Source organism: Protomyctophum parallelum (genome assembly GCF_964188405.1).
Source record: "Protomyctophum parallelum genome assembly, chromosome: 7".
NCBI classification, from domain to species: domain Eukaryota; kingdom Metazoa; phylum Chordata; class Actinopteri; order Myctophiformes; family Myctophidae; genus Protomyctophum; species Protomyctophum parallelum.
This window is the reverse complement of record NC_139705.1, coordinates 19,749,285-19,773,187: the sequence shown is the minus strand read 5'-3', so window position 1 is coordinate 19,773,187 and position 23,903 is coordinate 19,749,285. Positions and strand designations below refer to the sequence as shown.

The window sequence follows — 23,903 nt, the reverse complement described above, 5'->3', positions numbered from 1 at the left end:
ACGTTTAAAATTCTGCCAATGTGCGCCTGTATTATGTATATTTGTAGATTAAGCAACCCATGAAATAAACAACTCTTCTGCTAAAAAACGATAAATAAGATCATCCGGTAGGGCGAAGAACAGGAAGCAAGAGAGATACTCATGGCGCCCGACTAGAATGGAGCAAGAATTATAGCTTACAAAGTCATATTCCGTTCGGCGTGCCTACAGCGACGTTTACATTTCAACTCGCAAATAAACGGTAAGAGGAAATAACGCTGTATCTTTTGCCAGAGACAGAAAACATTTTCATTTTCTTCAGGGACAGAATCTGGGCGGACTGTTGTACCTTCAGGCCCTCGAGGTCCCCCAGTAGAGCCTCTCAGAATGCCTGAGTGGAAATAATGGCAATGGCGGTGCGGAGCAGGCAGAAAGACGGACAGCTAGGCCTGCTTAAATAGGGCTAACTTGCCTGCTTAGCGAATAGCGAACCGAGCAGTAGTGTGTAAACTGTGATGTTGAGGTCGGAGGGTGAAGGTTTAACTTGTCAACAAGTTGACTTGTGTGACGCCGACGACCGTCTTCGTATAATCTAGAAATCGCACACTTCAAAACAATGCTGTAAAAATCGGAACATTTGTCTGTTTTCTTTTGCAACTTCATACATAAACAACATACTAGGCACAGGTAGCTAACCTCATTAGCTTCCATCAGCATACGACCGACAAAGAGAGTTATTACTCTGTGATGCAGGCAATCATCAAAGTCAATGTAATCTCGGAAATAAAAAATAAAAACACGTCTTAAACGCGAGTTATGTCTGTGTCCAATTTACATTAGTTTCGGCAAGGTTAACTAATTTTAGATAGAATACCATCGTTTGTTAGCCAAATGCAAATGGTGAATCCAATTCCAAAACAAATGTAAATCAAATGTTACGTTACCACTTGCCACAGTTGTCCTCTTTTTCAGCATTACACATGGAGGAATATGACACAATAGTATATGTCAGGAGGTGTAATTATTCTGTTTATGATTTTGACTATTGATACAATGAATCTATACCTGATTCATTTGACTTGATATTGGACATGATCACATATTCAAAACTGTACCTACAGTACTTGAGTGAAGTCATCCTCGCCCACCACCCCATGGTTTAGAATCCATCCATCTCCATCTAAACTTTAGATGGAGACTGCTAGAGACCTTTATATAGATAATAGATATACATGGTCACCCAAATCACAATCACATCAAAAACATTCAAAACTGTACTTACAGTACTTGAGTGAAGTCAGGTCAAGCCCAGTATGTACATTTAAAAGTGCTTAGCCTTGGATGGATCAAAACTAGACTATCATAGATTAGACAGTGACACATGTATCTTTTCGATTTTGACATTTGCAAATCATAGATACACAGAATTGATGACTGATAGATGTATTTTATTTATCATACTCTTGATCCAAGGCTGTAAGTCATGGTTTGTGTTAAGCTCTAGGTATATTCTCATCTGTAATATAACTGTTATAGAGTGTTTAGTAACAGGGGTCTCCCCCCTTTCTCCAGCTCTTTAGTAAACATGGATTTCAGGTTGGGATGGAATAATAAAGTTAAACCTGATAAATGGGTTAAACATAAAGTGACTTAGGCCTGGGCACCCTGGCTGGTAGTCCAGTCTGGCAGTGTAATGCGGGTTTGACTCCCACTCCCGACGACCTTTACTGCATGTCACCGGTCACCCCCCATCTCTCTCCCCATTTCCTGTCCGCCTAATGTCTATCCCAGTCTAAAAAATATAAAATAAAGGCAAAAGCCACAAAAAAAAACATAAATTAAGTGACTTAATAACAGTACTTGAGTAAATATAATTAGTTATGTTCCACCACTGACCATTGCTTTTATGTGTTATTGTAGGCCTGCTAATAGAATAATTCAAGCATAGAATAATTCAACATAAACCAACAAATAGAGGGGTGGCCACCTTTTTGCCCATCAAAAACCCCTGCTCTATGTAGTTGAAAGCTTACGAAAAAACAAAGATTATGAGCTGGAACAGTCTTACATGTTTTTGAATACTGGCACATGGTCGTACTACAGAAATAACATTTAAAACCGGTAATTCGGTGCTGTTTCATCTTGAACTATATAAAAGTACTGAGTGTGTGGTTTGAGGACCAACACAATACTTCACAGTTAGCATATTATGCTCACAGTGATGTGGTGACTCATGTTGTTTTATGACCAGCTATGGATTGCGAGGAGATTGAGGTGGAGAGCAGCAGTGATGCGGGCCCCTCGGGGATGGAGGAACCCTCTGAGAGCGGCATGGGCATGGAGTCATCGGAGGCCATGTCTGCTGACAGCAGTGATGCTGCCTCCTCACAGACACAGGCCATAGTGTCTGACTGTCATGTGGGACAGAGCTCAGAAGGAGTAGTGGTGAGCATTTGACCCTACCTGGGTATAGGAGAAAGCGAGGGGGAACAAAACAACACGTCCAAACGGAGGCTCTGATCCCCATAAGTTAACGCTAAATATTTCCTCTTTTTGCATGCTATGATTATTACACAATTATAGCTGACCATTGCACAGACTTCTGTCTTTAAAGACCTCAGACATACTCCATTTGTCTTGTGGGAGAAAAGTGGCAACACTAATATATTACAGCGGAATGATCCGCTAAAGCACTGGGACATCCCTTCTCTGTGACTCAAGTCATTCCCTCTCTGCCCAGGTATTCATCCCAGAGACCAGCTCCAGCACAGATGTCAGAGTTTCGTCGGTCCACCTCCCTGACTCCTCCTCTGTGGCCCAGTCTACCAGTGTGTCCAGCGTGTCCACTGTGACCCAGTCGGTGCTGGTGTCTGAGTCAGCCCAGGTGCTGGTCCACTCTAGTGCCGCGTCTGATGGTGCCATGATGGTGTCCGACTCAACAGCCTCTACCTCCTCAGACCTGGGCTCTGCCATAGACAAGATCATAGAATCCACTATTGGTCCTGACATCATGAATGGTATGGGTGAAGAAGAAGGCAGAAGTATTCGTTTTGTGATTTTTCAGTCTGTAGCAACATAGACTTTCATTTTGATAAAAAATGTCATAGGATTTCAGATGCGATATCTGTAGCGAATGGAGTAGAAATCTATTCAATATGACTGTTTTGTAGGATGCATAGCGGTTACCAGTGCAGAAGACGGGGGTGCAGAAACAACCCAGTATTTGATATTACAAAGACCAGATGATGGTAAGCTTCTCACCTTTTTTTTTACCATCCATCCTTTTATTATGTAAGGCCCCACTATGCCTTTTGAAAATATTTAAATGTTTGTGGTTATTAGTACAGTACTATATATTTTGCGTCTACTGCAGGTGCTCCTATGGTAGCCCACATGTCATCCTCAGCCCTTTCCAGCCGGATATCTATTGAGGCTCTTGGAGAGGGTCCTACCTCCACTAGTCTGGAGCAGGGAGACATGCATGGCAGTCTGGACCCCGACCAACCTGACGACCAGCCTGGGCACTCTGGTTATCCAGAGGACAGTAGCAGCAGTAGCCAACCTGACCAGCCCCAGCACTCGCACCCCTCCCAGTACATGGAGTGCAGTACTAATGGCCCAGACCAAACTGGTGAGTCATCTTCCTCTTATATGGATTGCTCCGGAGAAGAGCCCGACCAGACGCGCTCCCAGTCCGGGTTCCCCGACTACAGCGGGGGCAACTGTGACCAGGACCTGCCAGGTTATGTCGAATGCAGCGGAGCCGACTCCAACGCCACCAGCCGAGATCACTACGTGGTGGAGTGCAGTGCAGGTTACCTCGAGTGTGCGGTGGATGACGAGGAGCACCCGCATCACTCACGCAGCTACATCGACAGCAGCGCTGACCACCACTCACAAACAACTCGGCAGTATGGATCTCAGTATGGCGGGGAGTGCATGGGGGCTGCAGACTCTGAGCAGCCGGGCTGCTCTCAGTACCAGGCCGATGATCAGGATGACGATGACGACGACGACGATGATGATGATGATGATGATGATCAAAATCAGGACCCAGATCAACCACAGCACTCTCAACAGCAGCCCCAGCACTCCTGTTACGCAGACAACAGCAATGGTCCCGAAGGCTCTCTCTATGCTGATGAGAGCTCCTCTTCAGACCACCCCCTTGCAGACACCGTGGGCTCAGCAGGGCTTCCTGAGGGCATGGAGTGCAGTGAGAGCCAGTCTGGGCCTTTCATCAGCAGCAGTGGAACTTACACTTCTCATCCAGAGACTGAGGCAGCTTCACAGTGCTCTCCCAGTCAAGAGGAGCCCCAGGGCTCCCAGGGGCCTCAGGATGAGGCCGGCCTGGTAGGTGAGTCAGGGACTTCAGCGCTGGCAGAAGGCAGTGGAAACCGACCCCCAAACCTGGCTGAGTTGGAGGAGATGATGGAGGTTGTAATAGTGCACCAGTTCAAGTGCAAGATGTGTCCGTACAAAAGTTCCTCCAAAGACACCCTCATTAACCACATGAGAGACAGGCACTTCAGACCTGCAGGTAGGGTTACTATGGTGGGCGTAAGGAACAAAGTACACATAATTTGGAATTTTGGATAATTAGGTAATTTCCTTATTGGTTGTGGTACTGTATTGGTCATTTCAGGGGATCCTTCAAAGAAGCGTGGGCGAGGACGGCCCCCTAAGAGTGAGACCCTGGCCCGCCGACAGGCAGAACTGAAGGCAGCAGAAGAGAGAAAGGCCATAGTAGTGAAGACGGAGGCCCCTCAACAAGCAGAGGAAGAAGAAGACGATCTTGTGGATGCTGGGGCTATTGATGACCCGGAAGGTCTGTGATGAGAAGTTGAGAAATCAATCATTCACTTACTGTATATTAATGACTCAAGTTTATTGATCTCTCCCTCCATCCCCTCTGTTCATCCAGAGGACAGTGACTATAACCCAGCAGATGAGGATTGCAGAGCTAGACCACCGGCCATTCTGAAGAAGCCACCTCCTCCCATCTCCTCATCATCTCATGGGCGTCCTCGACGCAAGGTGGGCCGTCCCAGGAAGTTTAGCCTTGTGGAAGAAGGCTACAATAGTAAAGGTGGGTTGTTCCAACAACATGTCTGAATAGCTAATCTTCAGCATCATTGGACCAATCAGCGTGCCACTTGTGCACACTCCCAGTAGGCAGAGGAAGGCCCTCTGCCACACATTACACACTGCATTACAACCTTTGTCCAAAACTCACAAAAATCGGTAGACTGTATTTGAAGTCATGTGATCAAGATGTATTAGATTTATCATATTCCATTCTTTAAATTTAGCCAGCTCCTGTTGTATGCCCTCTTTAAAAGTCTTTAGCTCTTTGGTGATTTCAGCGAGCCCGGTCCGTATGACTTTGGCGCAGTCCTCCGCCATGCTGTCGGTGTTTTCTTTCACTCCACTCCCGTCGTTGTTTTCTTTAGTTTGTTCATCTGCTTTATAACTTCGAGTTATCCTACGGCTTCCTTGTTGTTCACCACTCATTTCGTGTCATATCTTTTTCATTTTTAATCTGTTTTTCCGTGGTTATTTTAACTTATCATGACCAACTTTGGGGAGCTCACTAATCAAGCAGCTCCTTCCTCCACCATCCTACCGGAAGTCATCATATTCCATTCTTATTGTCTGATATCTGCCTTCCAAATCTTGCAGGCCCTAGGCAGACAACCCGGCCTGGCGGAGACACTTTTCTATTTGACATTATTCTTAATCTTATTAGCAATGTTTATGTGAAGTTATTATTAATTATATTATTATTATATAACTTGAACCTGGTGGTCCTGCATCCAAAAGAGAAAGGAAATGCAATGTGAGATACAAAATTCATGAACAATCAAACTACTGCCCTGTCCTAACATCACGTCATAATATATGACGTGATGTTAGGACGTCATAACAAACGGTAGTCAACTTTAGCTTGCATGGGAGCTTTGAAAAGGCTAAGATTAGCATTTTAGACAGACAACTTTTTCTGATATTTCCTACTTCACTCCATTCTTTATTTCTATATTTGTATGTGCTATAGAAGCAGAGAGTGCTGCTAAGAGGTTCAGGATTAGTGTGGAATCTGTGGATGCTGGTTCACCAGAGGAGGCCAGCTCATCTGCTACCTTGATCAATGGAGACATAATGGAGGTAGCAGTAAGCCAATCAGACTCTGAGAACAAAGACCCATCATCAAACACAGAGCCAAACGAGGAGTTCTTCCCCAGGAAACGAGGTCGACCATCTAAGAGGTTCCTTCGCAAGAAGTATAGGAAATATATTAATCGAAGGTAAGGATCCAGTTATACATAATGAACAACATTTTACAACATGATATTAATAAACATCACAACAAGCTCACTGCGCCAGCATTCTCAGTAAAATTCATTTCAATGTATCCATTCGTAAATCTGAGAGAGTAACTCTCTCAGAGTTAAATTTACACCGAATTTTACTGTGTTGTCAACGGTTTTTCAGTCGATACTACAAATCCCTCAAACCCCTCATGAGGCCTCACAACTGCTGGATCTGTGGCTCACGGTTCCTCTCCCAAGATGACCTACGCTTCCATGTGGACTCTCACGAGGGCAACGATCCTGAGCTTTTCAAGTGCCTGCAATGCAACTACCGCTGCAAACGCTGGTCTTCACTCAAGGTCAGTTAAAATGTCTCTATAGGCTCGGCCGGCCTAGTGGTCCGGGCACCTAGGCTGCTAATTCAGCCCAACAGTGTGTCTCGGGTTCGACTCCCGATCCCAACGACCTTTGCTCTGTCTATGTCTCTCTATAATTTGGGCCACCACTCACAGGTCATTTAAGGTCACAAACGTAATTTGGATTATTTCTGTTTAATTATGGTCATGTCAAGTGTTTCTCTAATCTATATAAAACATTCTGGTCTGTATTTCTTCAGGAGCATATGTTCAACCATGAGGGTTCCAAGCCATTCAAGTGTGATGAATGTGACTACAGTAGTGTCTACAAGAAAGATGTCCTCCGACATTCAGCAGTCCACAACAAAGAGAAGTGAGTGCCTCAAACAAATTTAACCGAAAACGGTAAATATGCTGGCTTGAATATGGAAAACAGTGCCCTCTAAAGGTTGTCAGATATTGATGCTAGCCTTCTTTTCTTCTATTCTCAGGAGAATAAAAACTGAGTTGGTAAGTCTGGAAGAAATTCTGTTTTGATTTCTAGTTAGAAACATCCATTCCATGATAACCAATGACTATCCGGTGTGAGACTTAATCTCACCTTTAAAGTAGTCAGCCATGTACCTGTCATGCTTTAGTAGGAGTGTCTGCTGTTTTCCAATTCCAACTAGGTGCCCAAGGTCTCCCAGTTCCCGTGCCCAGTGTGCCACAGGGTGTACCCCATGCAAAAGAGACTGACGCAGCACATGAAGACTCACAGCGCAGAGAAACCTCATATGTGTGATAAGGTTAGACATCAAACAATAAAGAAAACATTATGGTGTATTATTATGGCAGAACATTTCACAAAAATGTGCATTGCTAATATCGGTAGATGGTTATAATAATAGATGCCTGTAGTTCCTCTCTTCTAATCTCATGTCTACATTGCTTTATTGTCTTTCCAGTGTGGCAAGTCCTTCAAGAAGCGGTACACATTCAAAATGCACCTGCTAACCCACATTCAATGTCTTGATGACAGCAAGTCAGTATTCATTAAACATTGTCAATGACTTAAAACCACCTTTTTCATTACTGTTTTTAACCAATTGAATATGCAGTAAAATGTATTTACAGAGGACACTAATATTAACTCTTTGTAATTAACCGTGTACAAATGTCTGGGTGCCTATATTGCCAGGTTCAAGTGTGAGTACTGCGACTACATGTGTGACAACAAGAAACTGCTCCTCAACCATCAGCTGTCCCACACCAACGACCGGCCCTTCAAGTGTGACTACTGTAAATATTCCACTTCCAAGGAAGAGTTCCTGGTCTCCCACCTAGCCATCAAACACACTGGTCAGTGATGCATAACATTGTTTCCTCTGGTGATGTTCAGTATAAACGGATCAATCCGTTATTATTTGACAAGTAATAAAGAAAAATCACACTTGTGTGAAGTTAAGAGCGCTCTTATCATCATAAATCATCACATTCCTTGCTCAGCCAATCAAAACATCACAAATGTGGCACACAGAAAGCTGGGCAGCCAGCTTTGTGTGTAACCAGAGTCAGACTCCATCCGCATGTATGGAAATGTGATTTCTTTGATGTGGCCAAAAAAAAGGCCAATCATATCATAACAATTTACCAACGACAATATACTCAATTTACGAATGAGTGTGAGCTTCAGTTCCCGAGGGATTCTCACAGCCCTCTACCATATTGCAGAATTTCGTGAAGAACGATGGCTCAGAACTGCCCAAACTGCTAAATGAGATCAACCCTAACACTGCCTCGTGTCATCATGCATGTGTTGTGTGCCCTCTCCTGTACAGGAGAGAAGCCCTTCTCCTGTGACATGTGCCACTTCACGACCAAGCACCGGAAGAACCTGCGTCTGCATGTCCAGTGTCGCCACCCGGAGGCCTTTGAGGACTGGAGCGTCGCCCACCCCGAGGAGCCCATCAGGAGACGCAGGAAACCCTTCTTCACACTGCAGCAGATACAGGAGCTCAAGCAACAGCATGATGACACACAGGAGGGCCTCCAGAATACTATTGTGAGTCCATCAATGCATCGCGCTTTCGTGCGTGCGTATGTGTGTGCGCGAGCAGACTCATTGGTCCAACATGCGGAAAACGACCAGATTAACGTTGGTGAACATGCGTTAAGGTTGGAGAACATGTGCTGCTCTGTGCTTGCGGTTAGGGTTAGGTTAGGGTAGGGTTTGAGGTAGGTTGTCGTTGTCGGACCAATGACTAGTCGGAACTTATTACTGGACCCGTGTCTGTGTGTGCGCGTGCCGGGCTGTGCGTCTCTGTGTATGTGTGTGTGTAGTCGTGTGGTGTGTGTGTGTTATTGCTGGGAGGTTAATATATATATTGGGGAGATAAATGATAACTTTGTTTTGCAGTGTAGCTGTATTTCATTAGTATTAGTATTTCACTAGTATTTAATTGGGGTTATGTTTGCAACTGTTTACACCCCATTAGGTGGCAGTGGATGCAGTGACACTACAAGCCATGCAGGGCATGGAGAATGCCTCAGTCACCCAAGATGCACTAGGAAACACCACCATCATTTATGAGCATGGTTAGTGTCAGATCAGCTGCATATGTGATCGGTTGTACTCATCAGAAAATGACACAAAAATGGCATATTTTAATGAACAGCACCGTAATGTTGCCCCACTTAACAATATTATCATAACAAGAGTTAATAATGGAACTTCTCTCCGTGTTCTCCTCAAGCTGACTCTAGTGACCTGTCCGCCCAGAATGCACTTGATCTACTGCTAAATATGAGCAATGCTCGGGAGTTGGTGGGAAATTCACTACAGGTACGTAGTAGTACTACATTGCATTCTGTTGTAGGACGTCAGTCATTTAGGGGAAAACCCTATTTAACATTTTTGATTAAAGGTGGTTTAAGTTAATATAATAAATTATCTTTGTGACCTGACAATGGCTACGTTTACATGAGCAGTTAAATCCCCTTTTCATTCCGAATAGAAGTTAAATCCTATTAAACGTTGTTATGTAAACACCTACAAAAACTTAAATCCGAATGAAAACACTTGATGCGATTTAAAAACCATTCCGATGTCACTGGCCGGATTACTCCGATGTTCAATGCGATTGAAAGAAAATTGGACTTGCATGTATACACTGCTTCGGATGTAAGTTCATTCTGGTCTTTCTGAGCATGCTCATTTCCAAGGCGCTCCAACTCCAAGGCGCTCATATCCGAGGCGCGCCGAGGAGTTTGCACATAGAGCGGTTATTTCGTGCATTTTGCAGCTCCGAAATCCACAAAAAAAAACGTGGAGCAGCAGCAGTGATGATGATCCCCCTGATCTGTGAGTGTTCAAAGATCCAACCGTCCCGAGTTGATGATCACTCTGATAATGTTCAATATGTTTGATAGGTTATATAGCCAGCCTATATGTATCTGGATGCTTGATGCTATACTGTAGGGCAGGCTACAGTGCATCACGTCACAGAAAGACGGAGGAGCGAGAGGACGAAATGCCGTCAGTCCGCTGTTCAGTAATCTCTCTCTCTCTCTCTCACTCACTCACTCACACTCACACAGTCGGAAGAATACGCTATTATCGCTATAATGTCCATCCTATCCCTTTAAACTTGTATAGGCTATATAGGCCTATTCCAAGTTGCAACCAAAACGTCATGAAACATAACGGCTTTGCAGTTTAATTGCATTGATGATCAATCTAGTATTAAACACCCAATTTATTCTCTGGTAGCCTATACTTTGCCCGGAATATATTATGCCATAATGATGCGGCGATGGTGTATCGTGTAGATAAGCTATGCGGCTATATGCTTTATGCGATGTATAAGACCACAGATGGGATGGGACACGTTGTCAGCCTGTAGATCAGCGCATAGCCTACAAATAAAAACGAGATGATCACCTTCCCAGCGGAGAAGGGGAGCCCGGGTGGGGGAAAAAAGACGGTAAACATATATGCCCGCCCCTATCCAACCACCAGCAGCCTCAAAGCTACTGCGGAATGAAATGATGGGATTTCAAAGTATCGTCTGTAACAGCACTTGTAAAAGTAATGAATGATCTTAGGTTGTCTGCTGACAAGAAACATGTATCCGTTCTCTTACTTCTAGATCTAACGGCTGCATTTGACACGATTGATCATTCAATTTTAATACAGCGTCTGGAGCACTGGATAGGCCTGTCTGGTACGGCCCTGTCCTGGTTTTCCTCCTACCTATCAAACAGAAGTTACTTTGTCAATCTAGCCGAGTTTGACTCAGACAAACACGACATCAGTTCTGGTATTCCACAGGGCTCTATTCTTGGCCCTCTGCTTTTCTCCTTGTACATACTGCCATTGGGCGAACTCATTACCAATCACGGAGTCAATTTTCATTTCTATGCTGATGATACCCAACTATATCTCTCTGTGGCTCCAGATGATCCCTGTGCTTTAGACCCGCTGTTGACCTGTCTGTCTAGCATCAAATGTTGGATGAGTGAGAACTTTCTCAAGCTAAATGAGGATAAGACAGAAGTTCTCATAATCAGTTCTAGTGAGCAGAAAGAATCAATAATAAGCAGACTTGGCAACCTGACTGTAGAAAGTAACAGTACAGTAAAGAACCTGGGGGTTATTATTGATTCTGAATTGAATTTTAATTCACACATTAATCATGTTACCAAGATTGTCTTTTTTCACCTTAGAAATATTGCACGAATCAGAGCCTATTTGTCCTTGGACGATGCAAAAACGCTAATCCACGCCTTTGTTTTTTCTCGGCTTGATTACTGCAATGCTCTTTTTTCAGGACTGCCTAAGAAAACAACTGACAGATTACAACTTGTCCAAAATGCAGCAGCCAGAGTTTTAACTAGAACTAAGATGAGAGAACATATTACTCCAGTTTTGGCATCACTGCACTGGCTTCCGGTTGTTTTTAGGATTGATTTTAAAATTATTTTACTTGTCTATAAAGCTTTCAATGGTCTCGCACCTTCCTACCTACATGACTGCCTGCCTAAATATGTCCCAAACCGCCCCCTAAGGTCTTCCACTGCTGGCCTGCTCGCTTTGCCTAAAAAAAATGGCAACTAAAAAATACGGGGAAGCAGCTTTTTGCTTCTATGGGCCGTCGGCATGGAACAAGCTCCCACTGTACCTTCGTCAGGCAGCCTCTGTAGACATTTTTAAAGCTCAGCTCAAGACCCACTTCTACAACATTGCTTTTAATTGATATTTTATTTATTATATTTTGTTATTCATGTCCTCACTGTATTGCATTACTGCTTGTTTTTTAATGTCGTTGCCTTGCTTTTCTTTTATTCTCCATTGTTCTGTAAAGCACTTTGAGCTGCATTTCATGTCATGAAAGGTGCTATACAAATAAAGTTTTATTATTATTATTAATGTCTGTAGTAGCATATTGTTGAGACAGTCACATAATGAATGAACTGCCTATATTTTATGTGTCCAACAGATGGCGTAGTTTTACGTGAATTAACATGTATTATGTCTTATATCACATATCCTTGTAAACACTCGTTCGGAATGACCATTTCCCATGTAAACTCGTGGCATTTTTTTAACTTCCGAAGTATTTTATTCTGAAGTATTTATTCGGAATGATCACCCTGCATATAAACGCGGCCATTGACAGGGTGACCCCTGTTACTGAAGCAACACTATTGATTGTCAACAAAGCCCCAAGATTTTCTGCAGCCGAGGACTGCTTGTTGGTTCAATGTGAGCTCACACATTTACACGTCCCTAGGCAGGCCATCTGACAGTATTGAAGTCAGATGGCAAGCCCCTCGAGGAGGGTACCTGGAGCGGGCTGACCTCGACACCAGGCCAACCGCAGAAGGTCGTGACCTTCCACGTGTCGGAGAATGGCGAGACAGTCGTCCAGGAGGCCTATGAGGAGGCCCCACCTGAAACAGGCGAGCTCACCCAGATTGCTATGGAAGCCTACGAAGCTGGAGGGGAATTTAACGTGGTGGAGCAGGCAGCTGAAGAGATTCACAGCACTGACCCTGGCTACAGGTAATGTTTAATTTATACTTTGTCGAACGACTGTTTCGCATGCCGAAAATGTCTATATTGCTCACATAACCAGACCGACCTACATTTGTTTACATGCTATTTATCTCACTGTCACCTTCATGACATCTTGGCATTAACCAGTGTATGATTGCTGTGTTTTTCACAGCAACGATGAGAGCAGTCCATCTCAGCAGGTTGAGGTCTCTGAATCAGAAAGCCTGAAAAGTGAACAGTACTACGTGACCTCAGCGCTCACAGACGCTGGTGTTCTACAGCAGGTGGAGGTAAGTCTTGGAGCCTCCAACGCTTGGTAGGATCACAACTCACACCTGTGAAACTCAAAAAAAAATCATACATTTAGAGACCATCCATTTGCATGTTGAAAAGCTTTGGAGAAAACAATGAGTGGGAACGTTATTAGTTATAGGTTATTCATTCTTGAAAACTATATGCTGCCCTTTACTTTCACTTAAATTGAGGATTTAGGATTTGTGGATTTGTATTATAAAATTTCTTCTGCCCGTCAGCAGTTTCTTGGAGTCACTGGGTCTCATGCCATCTGGTGATAAACTTCCAAGCAATGTGTTTTCCACTCAAAGTACATTTTAACACATGGGATGATCAACTGGAACACAGCAATATGATTTCTCGTAGATGTAGTGGCAGTAGGTGGGGGAGGTTGCCACTAATATCAAGTTAAAAAAGTTCTTGTTTAAGTGTATGCCAAGCTCAATTACAAGTGCACAGTGTTTGACTGCCAAGGCACACAAACTAGCTACTCTGTTTCTTGTTTACAAGTTCACTGCTGTAATTTCCAGCCAATTGTTGACCAATGATTGTTGTACTTGCCCAAGGTGAAAGTAATCCTCTGCATTTGAAACCGTGAGACATGGCCAAAGCATTTCCAGGGGTACCCAGCCAAAAACTAGAGTAGACTCCTCTACACACCGATATGTCTTTTGGTGTGGAACATGTGGTCCTCCCATTGTGTGAACATGGGGACAAGATGCAAATTCTCCACAGAAAGGCCCCTTTCAGGTTTCAACCCGGGACATTGCAACAGTGCTAGTGCTATACTCCGGTTCTGCCCAGTGAATCGCAACAAAGCAAAGCCGAATGTAGCCGTTGAGCAGAATTTCAATATGCATGGATAAATTGGTTCCGTCCAAATGTTGGATTTCAAATGTTATTGTTATAGAGTTTTGCCCAACATTCACTCAATCAATGTCTCAGGTAAATACTATCCAATATCCAACAGAAATGTAGGCAAAAATGGTCCAGAGTCCTAAAACGCATTATTTCATACACTTTGGCTATTCAAAAATCTGTGCAAATCTTTGAATAGGCTGCCTAACAGTATATATTCTTTTAAAGCTAACATTTTAACTCAAATCTTTGCTTCTGGGGGTCCCTGCTGGAACAAAGTATTTTGAGATGGGGGTCCACGGCCAATTACATATACTTTTGGGGGTTCCTTGACATGAAAAGGTGTAAGCACCACTGATATTGAAACATCAGTTTTCCATCAGTTTTCCATTTGTAAAATCGACTTCAGGTCTTAACAAAAGACCATCACCATTTCCTGCCTGTGTTTTGTCTGTGCCTTCAGCTGAGCAGTGAGGCTCCTACCTCTCCCTCCATGGGGAGCTCCCCCAGTGCAAAGAGGTTCTCCTGCCGGGTCTGCATGGAGTCTTTTCATGGCCGCTCTGACATGGAGAACCACAAGAGGGCGCATGTGGACACCAACACCTTCAAGTGTAATGACTGTGACTTTGCAGCTTCCTCCTGGGCCGAGGTCAAGGTATGTCGCCACACAGCCCAACCTGCCCCTTAACAAAGGCTCGCACAACTTTACATAGTATCACGCATAGTAATCCCACGAGTTTAACCTGGTGTGGTGACTACTCATCAACCTAAGTCATATCATAACTAGTCAGATCTGGCCCAGAATAAGCTATATTATTTCAACTGTTGAAGACGTCCTGGAAATGACGTAATGATCATCCCCATATGGGCTGTGATCTGGCCTAGTCCTGAACATCACGGGGGTCGCCGGAGGACGTCATCATGACGTCATTTGGCTCCCTGGGTATTGTAGCCCAGCATGAGATGAAACAACTCATCACTTTTGCAATGGGGGCTGAAAAAGAAGGCACTCGCAGTATGTAAAAATGTTGAACCAAGATCTTGCTTTTAGGACCACATGGAGCTGCACTCCTACCTACGCCCTCACAAGTGCCCCGGCTGCAGCTTTGCCTCCAAGAACAAGAAAGACCTGCGTCGACACATGATGACCCACACCAATGAAAAGCCATTCTCCTGCGAAGTGTGTGGACAAAGGTGGGACAAAATGTTATTCTAATACAGAACTGTCCTGCAAAGTAACCAATGGTGAATATACATTTCATGATAGGCCTTTGCTCTGGATAAAAAATACATACATGAATTATAGTAAACTTACCATTGAGCCAGGCCGGTTTGTAAAAATGTTTGTCAGACCCTGTGTCTTGTTGAGACATGACCTTTGACGTTATATATTGTATTAAAATACACAACATGCTTCTCACAATAAAATGGATTAATTACACTCGTAATAGCCGTAATTGTCTGTTTTAGGTGTCATTGAATAGCCTTGTTGATGGCACAGTCAAGGTTTTCTGTCTCCTTTCTCAGGTTTAACCGTAACGGCCATTTGAAGTTCCACATGGAGCGTCTCCACAGCCAGGATCAGTCCACACGCAAGACCCGTACCCCTACCTCTCAGCAGACCATCATAGTCAACAGTGATGAGGAGGCCCTGGCCACACTACAGTGTAAGGAGGACACTCATTTATCCAATGAAAGATTATATATATTGTTTAACTTTCTAACTTAAAGACTATTTTACTTTATTTTATGCGATTGCGTATTCTTTTGTTTGTGCATTACAGCCCTGCAAGCTGGTCAGGCAATAATCAGCCCAGAGCGATTGCAGGCCCTCGGCCAAGAGCACATCATTGTAGCCCAGGAACAGGCACTGTCAGACCAGGTAAGACAGTATAGTGCATCATGGCACCCACTGTGTAGTCTTCCTAGTGAAGGGGAGAACAAAAATTTAAACTAAACCCTCACTATTTGCAAAGAATTTCCTCGTAAGATTTGATATATGTGGGAACTAGGAAATCATGTGTTTTAATTCATATGTACTCCTTGTTTTGGTCAGGAGGATGGCCCGTACATTCAGCAGATAACCACTTCAGACGGACAAACGATCCAGCATCTAATGACAGGGGACAACCAGGTGGCCGAGGTACATTACAGGCCGATTTGGACTCTGAGCTGATGTCACCATTACTGTTAAATTGTCATACCGGCTTCTTATTCTCTGCCTGTCTGTCTGTCTCTGATCCCATCCCAGGTCCAGTATATCATCTCTCAGGACGGCGTGCAACACTTATTACCACAGGAGTATGTCGTGTTATCTGACGGCAACCACCTACAGGTGAGGCTAGCGTGGCATGTAAGAAGGCCTTTCAAACAAGGAAAGAAATGTGTGTGAAACTTACGTAACAATGCTACATTTTAAAGTGTCCTTCTGCCCACCAGCTGCCAGATGGACAGATCATACAATATGAGCATGACGGGGCCTTTTTGCAAGAGCAACAGGTGAGCCGGGTTTAAACTCCATTCAGTCAGTATAGATGGTTTGTTCTGAGAATAATAACTTTAACTTTAATAACTTTGTCTTGAACGTTCAGCCTTTGTGAACATCCTGTTTGTCACATTTGCCCTGGGAAACACCATTATCAGAGATAAAAAGCTTTCACTAAGCCAAATAGATTCCAGAGAAATCTTTGGAATCACCAGTAGATGGCGTAGAGGCAGCGCTGCCGACATATGTGTCTAAAATATGCACAGTATATGAACCTAACCTACACTGTAACCTACACAGACTCTGTTGATCTCCCATTCTGTTTTGTTTCCTTCAACTGACTGTCCTGTGTATTTTGCATCAATATAATGTTATTTAAATATCCAGATGTCTAGTCTACTCTAATCTACCTGTCAGCAGAGACTGTGGATTACTTACTGCACTGTAGTAACAGTTTTGTTATGTAATTTGTCTTCAAGTAAAGTCAAATTTATTTGATTTTACAGCATGACTTTTTAATCTGTTTTTATTAAGCAACCAAATGTCGCAACACTCCAATATGGTGGAGACTGCTAATGTGCGCTGGTTGTTGTTCTTGTCTCTTGACTTAGCTAGTCTACAAAACATATCTGTAAGATATTAATTTTTTGCTAGGGCAGGGGTTCACAAACTGGTGCAAGCACCCCTAGTGGTGTGTGAATGCCCTCTATGAGTGACATGAAAAGGATAATGGCAGTTTTTGGTGTTAACACAAACAGCAAAATCTAGTAAACCAGAGAGATGGAAGCTGTATAGAGCAGCTGCAGGAGTATACAGCAGCTGCATGTCTCAGTGCAGTGACATTCTGTGATTATTTGCCATAAATCATATTACATTTTTTATCATTTTTGCCCAAATGCAACGAGACTTAGCGTTAGACTCAGCTAGGTCAGGAGGTAATAGGGGGTGCACGGCCACAAAAGTTTGGGGACTGCTGTGCTAGGGAGCTGAAAGCAGACTGACATCGCTTTTATGTCTCATAGCAACAACAGAATGTTGTAACCTATAGAATGCAATGGAGGGGAAAAAAGGAATGCGTTTGAAGGCTGACTTTGCTCCATGTCACTCTGTTGATGTTTCAGATCGCTGTAAGCCATGATGGTCAGATCCAGTACTTGCCTATCAGTACGGAACAGCAGATAGTCAGCCCTGAGGACCTGGAGGCTGCTGCTCACTCTGCTGTCACAGGTTGGTTCTCTCATTCAACTGATACATTTTAAATGTAGAATTATCCCCCACCACAACTACTGTACAGTAGCCTACATAAGTTTTGCTCATGTTACATTAAGTTATGTGTTACGTTATGTGATGTGGGGGGGGGGGTTGGGAAACCTTGTTCGGGTGGATTGATGTAGGAGAAAAGTGGATTCCACGTGAATGTGGTCAATAGTATACGCTCGAATCCCTAGCACCGATTTATGCAACCAACACTGAGCCAACCAACAGTCATTTGTATCCGTAATATTGAGTGAAGTGCCCGTTGGAAAGAATACCCACAGCATCAGTGTTTCTTGTCATTTAGTTCACTGACATGGTCCATTCATTGCCTGTCCTACAGCAGTAGCAGATGCAGCCATGGCTCAGACGCATACCGTCTACACTGAGGCTACACCTGAACAACTGGAGCAGCTACAGCAACAGGGCATCCGCTATGATATCATCACGTTATAGATGGAACTCGACTGGGATCAAGTTGCTGGTCTGGTCTGGGTCTAGAGTGGTTATGGAAACGGTGCATGCATGCATGTATGTGTGCGCGCAAATTATACCGGTATAAGGAAGGCAGGCTCTAAACCGGATCACACTGGTTGATTTGGAATAAAATCCTGGATGTCAGGTACTGTGGAAAGTTTGGTGACACGAGGTTAGATGATGGAACAGATTCTAGAGCTTCTCTGCTTTTGGCTACCTGGTTACTGCATAGAAGGATGAATCACAGCTTAAGAACCTCTGAGCCGATAAAGTATCAGTGATCTCTGCTCTGGCCTTCAGCTACCTTACGCGACGATGATCATTTGGATGGTATCATCCATTTGGGTATTGTTTAAACAAACAGCTTTTTTGTATATTTAGAATATTGCACCCATTGCTTCTAATTTAATACGGGCTGTGCATTAAAGAGTTAAATTAAAGAAAGTTGGTATACTGTATAAATATTGAAGGTGATCATATGCATTAGCTGCTTTGACTTGCAAGACAGTTGTTTAAGGAAATGACATGGCAAATGTTACATTTTGGAGGAGGAAAAGGATATTCAAATTTTCAAATGCAAGGCAATGCAAAAGTGAATGTTTATTTTTGAGCTGTAAAAAGAAACTTGTCCGTTATAGAATGCTGCAGCATAATTTAGAAACTTGTACATAACCGTTTCAGTTGTCTCCTGTTCCATGATTAAGTATGTTTGACTTGGTTGGTGAATGCATTTGAATAAGCTAAACGCTTACACCAAATAAATCGCTATTAGTTTGTTTACATATGTATTTAATGGTTGTAAACTTGATGGGACAATAATTGATATACATCCGTATATCCAAGAGTATAATATATTTTATAAATACCTTGATTATGCAGACCTTTCTTTGAAGTAGGAGCTGTAATAGTCTGGCAGAGTTCTGGGGTGGGAAATAGGGTCTAAATTGGTTGTATTTATAATTTTCTTATTGGTCAAAAACATGTAGATTCATGAAACTGCCAGCTAACGACCATTCAGCATTGAGCAATTTGACCATACCTCTGCTCTCATTATAAAAGTAGACTGGAAATGTCTTGACACAAAGTTTTTATAAATTGAAATATATGCCTAGTATGAGTGAATTAGTTTTTCTAAAGGTGGTTTTAGGTCATTCAATACCTCAACAATTTTCCAACTGCTGACCTTTGAGAATCTTTCAGCATAAGGTCACTTTATATACACATTATAATACATGGACTTTGGTAGGCAATTATTGCTAAAATTGTAAAAAGGCATGTTCTATATTTCAATTTCCAACTGTACTGATAAATATCTGCTAAAATGAGGAAAGAAAATATGTGGGAGCCTACACATATTGGATACTGATCGCAAAGTTGCAGGAGCAGAAAGCATTGGCGAGCTAGTCAGATGACTGGAGGTTTCATCTGAGATCAGCCTAATGAAATGGAATGTATAGCTGGCATCATCACGTACTTTACACTTTTATTGCTTATGGTATTCACATTGTACTAATAGAACAAATGTCTCTATTTATAATTGTTGTCCCAATTTATATGGCTCACCATTGTCAACTTCATCAGAATATTCGGCTTGTAGTTGCTTTGTTTTCTCATTATACATTGATTGACTTTGGCAAAGTATTGTGCAAGCCAGATGGCTGATCCACATGCCCCAGTTTTGCATGGAGTTTCTACTGCACAAGCACACACACACTGCTTCAAGATTAAGTCAGTTTGTCGATCAAATAAAGTAAGTAAGTAAACAGTAAGCTCCCACCATGTATTATCATACATCAAAATATATCAAGGTCTGTTACGGGCAGGCCGGGAACTCATGGCAGGAGTGCAAAAATGAACATGTACAAAGTACAAAATTATGTTAGAACCACAATATGAAGTCACAATATACAAATGCAACATTGCTCAACGTACCTCCTCCAGTTAGATGAGATTTCGGCCCTATAGGTTACTCTGTCTACAAACTTTGGCCTTTGATCCTCAACACTGAGGCATAGAGGGCACCTGAGGAACATAGAACCATTACAAATACACACTGGTCTAAGCAACAATGGTTTTACATGAAAACAATCCAGTGCCTATATATCTTTCTCAAATAAATCAGTGCATATCGGCCGGGAGCCAGCAAGAATGAATGAATGAACACCAGGCTTTATAGGGGAGGGGGTAATCAGTGACCACTTACACCTGAGTAATTCAGGGGCATGGACACAGAACTCTGTATATGTTGACAGGTCTCCCTGTTAGTCTGGCAGCCAACACCAACAGGCTACTTTTATTTAAAGTGGGAAATTTGGTAGGCTTACTAGGCTATATAGTTTTTTTATTTACCTAAAATAAAAATACCATTAACAACCTGTATAAGGCAAGATTTTCAAAATGTATTATGTAGCATGTGACAAAATGGCCATAGCCACATGCCCAAATGTGCCCAAAATGTGCTGACCTCAGGGTTATATGGCTGTTTTTAGCCAAAGCAAAACTAATGCTTGGAATGGATTCAGAATTATGAACACCCCCTAGTTTGACACATGCTACTTTAAAGCATAATGACATATTGACTTATAGACTATAGGTTCTTTTTTTTCCTTACATTTTTATCCCACGATTTTGTAACCCAGTTTTCTTTTCACCCAGTGCCAATTATCTAATGTAATCCTGGGCGCTACACTTCCTCTGCCAACCTGGGGGGGCAGCGGACTGACCGCATGCCTCCTTCTATGCATGAGGAGTCCAAGCTGCTTCTTTTCACCTGACAGAGGGGAATTTCCCCAGCCGGACGTAGTGCGTGGAAGGGACACGTTATTCCGACCAGTTCCTTTCCCCTCCATCAGGCGCCCCGGCTGGCCAGGGGGAGGTAGTTTTAGAGACCAGGATTACGGCATGTTTTTGTGAGGGTATCTACCCTAGGGGACACGGGGAGAACATGCAAACTCCACACAGAAAGGCCCTATCGCCAACCCCCACCTCGGGTATGGGCACTGATGACGCGGAGGAGGGAACACGCCGCCAGTGCCCACAGCGTCCCCAGCGGGAATCGAACCCAGGACCTTCTAGCTGTGAGGCGACAGCACTACCAACTGTGCCACCGTGCCCCCTGGCTATAGGTTCTTAATGGTATGGTCACATCCCCTATAAAAGAATGTGCTCAATACCAATGTGCTCAGCCATGTATATAGACAATATCTTAGGCCTATAAAAAGCTACATACCATACATATTGTACATATACACATCATACAGATGAATCAGAATTACTTTTAAAGACAACATTACTTTAAACATTTTAACTAAGCCTTACACAAATTAATTTAGGAAGTGTACCACAAGAGAGTCTGCAGTTTCCTTTAAGTACTAAGTAGCATGCTACTTAAAGGAAACTGCAGACTCGTGGTACACTAGCAGCAGTAACACATGGTCTCATTGTTGTTACTTCTGCCTTAGCTGGGAGGGGCTATTAAAGCTATAGAAGTGCAACTGTAATGGGAAAATGTGCTGAGCCTTATTGAATAACTGAAGATGAAATTCGCTGTTGTCTTCTTTCTTCTGTTAGGTATGGTATGACATTTTAATAAAATCATATTTTTCCCCCCTTGGGCCTGACATGATAATTGGAAATGTTTGCCTTCCAGACATCCCTCATTCAAAAGGACAGCAGAAACCGGAGGAGTTTGGACACATTGCGCTGAGGCTCTACTACCCATCGTTCTACAATGGTTATGAAAAGTACTGCTGCAAACTGTATCCAAGAGGATGCTACAAGTTGGTTGACAACAGGGGATTTGTCTGTGATGTTCTCAAGGGTAGAGTGACCAATGCTCAAAGCGATGGCTGGATTGAATTCAAAATATGGAACGCACAGTTAGTGGACACAGGGTACTACAGGTGCATTGTGGTTGGGACCCAAAATCACCTCTACAAGGACTATTATATCGAAATATCTGGTAAGAAATCTCTGCTATCAGGCAAAATATTAGCACACAGTACAAGCGTGTGCTTTGCAATTCATATAGAGTGACTTTACCGGTACATACTTTCGCTTCAGTCAATTTGCATTTCTTTGGACTGTAAAAGTAGGCATTATAATGTAATTCTACATGAAATTGCTTTTTGATTGCTTTTTGACACTTATAGAACCTTCAAGACGTCGCAGCCTTCCTCCAACTCCCTTGACAACAACTCCAACTCCTTTGACGACGACCATCAAACCATACAAGACTTCTAAAACTCTACCAGATGCCACCATGGCTAGTTTAGCCAAGGATATCAGTGAAAATTCCAAGTATGTACTCTTCTAATTCCCTCTTTTCCAGTTATCCACAGGCCAAATAGTGTTTTATTACAGAGGGGAATAATGCAACCGTCAATTAATACAGACTCTTCTGCCCCTCTACCAGGGTTCCATGGAGCTTTGGCCTGCCACTGACTGTAGTTGTGTCCATAGCAGTTCTAATGATCTTCAGTTCAGTGACTGCTGCGGTGTGTTACAGTTACAGAGTCAAGGCAAAAAGTAAGCTGTCTAACATTATGTATATGTATGTATGTACTTTATTGGAATGAGAAAACATACGTTTACATTGAGTGCAGTATACTATCCTTTTGAATGAGTAAAAACAAACAATGCATTTTTTCCCTAGACGAATGTGAAGAAACTCTATGTGAGTCATCGCAACACAGAGCCTCCGTGAGTGCTAAATTCAGACATGCACCCTCTGTGACTCAGAGTCACTTGTTGTTTTTCTTAAAGTGGACAGAAAGGGAGACTAGTGTTTTTGTTTCAAACGTCCTTGATATGTATGTGACCTGACCTGATACTCTGTTCTATGACTTCCACAGGAGGTGAGCAGTATAGTGTACACAACTGTGGACTTCACACCCCACCAGGTACCCACAGAGTTGTACGCAAACCTGTCGGTGCCCAGTCCCAGAGCAAGAGCCCCTGACAGGAATAAAGAAGACCATGCTGGGATGGTTGAATACACCACACTGGCAATCAGGCAGTGATTGTGCTTGAAAATAATTAAAGGAGGTTTGCAAGGGAACGAACGATGCAAGTTGGAAACGCATACCCCACCCAATAATGCTATACCCGTTATACCCGTGTCAGTGTCCCCGTTGTTTATGTCTGTCTGTCTGTCTGTCTGTCTGTCTGTCTGTGTTTACGCCCATATATGGAGTAACGCGTCAATGTCAGGCATTCCCACATATGGAGTCGAGGGCAGGCCAGTCTATGACATCATTATGATATAATATAATAATAATATTGATATTGCATCATATCAGGCAACAGGCATCAATATACATGAGTAGATATATTATATAACAAGAACGAGCACACCATTCAAAGTATATGGCAACAGAAAGTAATATGGCAACTTCAATGTCCATTGAAGTTCTATGAAGTGCAGGCGTCATGTTCTATTTGGTTCCTCAAGCTTGATGGGGAAATTGTCTAGACTAAAACATAATACATGTTTCTAATTATATCGGTTTCTGTGTGGGTTGATATAAAAAGAAAAGAGAAACATTGTCATTGTAACTGTATATCATCCTGTGAAGTATAAATAAAGTCTTGACTTCTCTAAGGTTTCCTTTCCTAAGGTTTTCACTTCTATTCGGAGAGCTAGAGCAGAACGGTCTGGTTATCATGTTTTATCCATGGTGCCTTACAACCTTCGAATATATCTGACACACTTGAGCTGAGCGCTATTCTGAGCGCTCAGCTCAATATTCTATTCTTGGTCTGGTCTTCCTTTACAGAGAAAGGGTAGTGGCCATCCTTTGGGTATTCTCATATCGGATTGTGTTTCACTGATGGGAGTGCAAGAATGG

At 42.9% G+C, this 23,903-nt stretch overlaps 2 protein-coding genes across 2 annotated transcripts; both read left to right on the top strand.

The window, feature by feature from the left end:
• Positions 1-139: 139 nt before the first annotated feature.
• LOC310861072 (zinc finger protein 335-like) lies at positions 140-18,834 on the top strand. Its single transcript, XM_083768365.1, has 28 exons — positions 140-241; positions 2,231-2,424; positions 2,720-2,996; positions 3,150-3,227; positions 3,353-4,519; positions 4,625-4,807; positions 4,904-5,068; positions 6,035-6,284; positions 6,472-6,649; positions 6,907-7,019; positions 7,138-7,156; positions 7,318-7,434; positions 7,594-7,670; positions 7,827-7,987; positions 8,467-8,690; positions 9,124-9,223; positions 9,382-9,470; positions 12,421-12,692; positions 12,859-12,976; positions 14,302-14,493; positions 14,890-15,032; positions 15,366-15,505; positions 15,623-15,720; positions 15,895-15,981; positions 16,090-16,173; positions 16,278-16,337; positions 17,445-17,550; positions 17,921-18,834. The coding sequence occupies exons 2-28, from the start codon at positions 2,233-2,235 to the stop codon at positions 18,031-18,033; spliced, it is 4,803 nt and encodes a 1,600-aa protein (XP_083624491.1). The 5' UTR covers positions 140-241; positions 2,231-2,232; the 3' UTR covers positions 18,034-18,834.
• Positions 18,835-21,929: 3,095 nt separating this feature from the next.
• Positions 21,930-23,478, top strand: LOC310862424 (uncharacterized protein). The gene is made up of 5 exons (XM_083770323.1): positions 21,930-22,015; positions 22,206-22,353; positions 22,469-22,581; positions 22,709-22,755; positions 22,908-23,478. The coding sequence occupies exons 2-5, from the start codon at positions 22,316-22,318 to the stop codon at positions 23,073-23,075; spliced, it is 366 nt and encodes a 121-aa protein (XP_083626449.1). The 5' UTR covers positions 21,930-22,015; positions 22,206-22,315; the 3' UTR covers positions 23,076-23,478.
• The last annotated feature ends 425 nt before the right edge of the window (positions 23,479-23,903 follow it).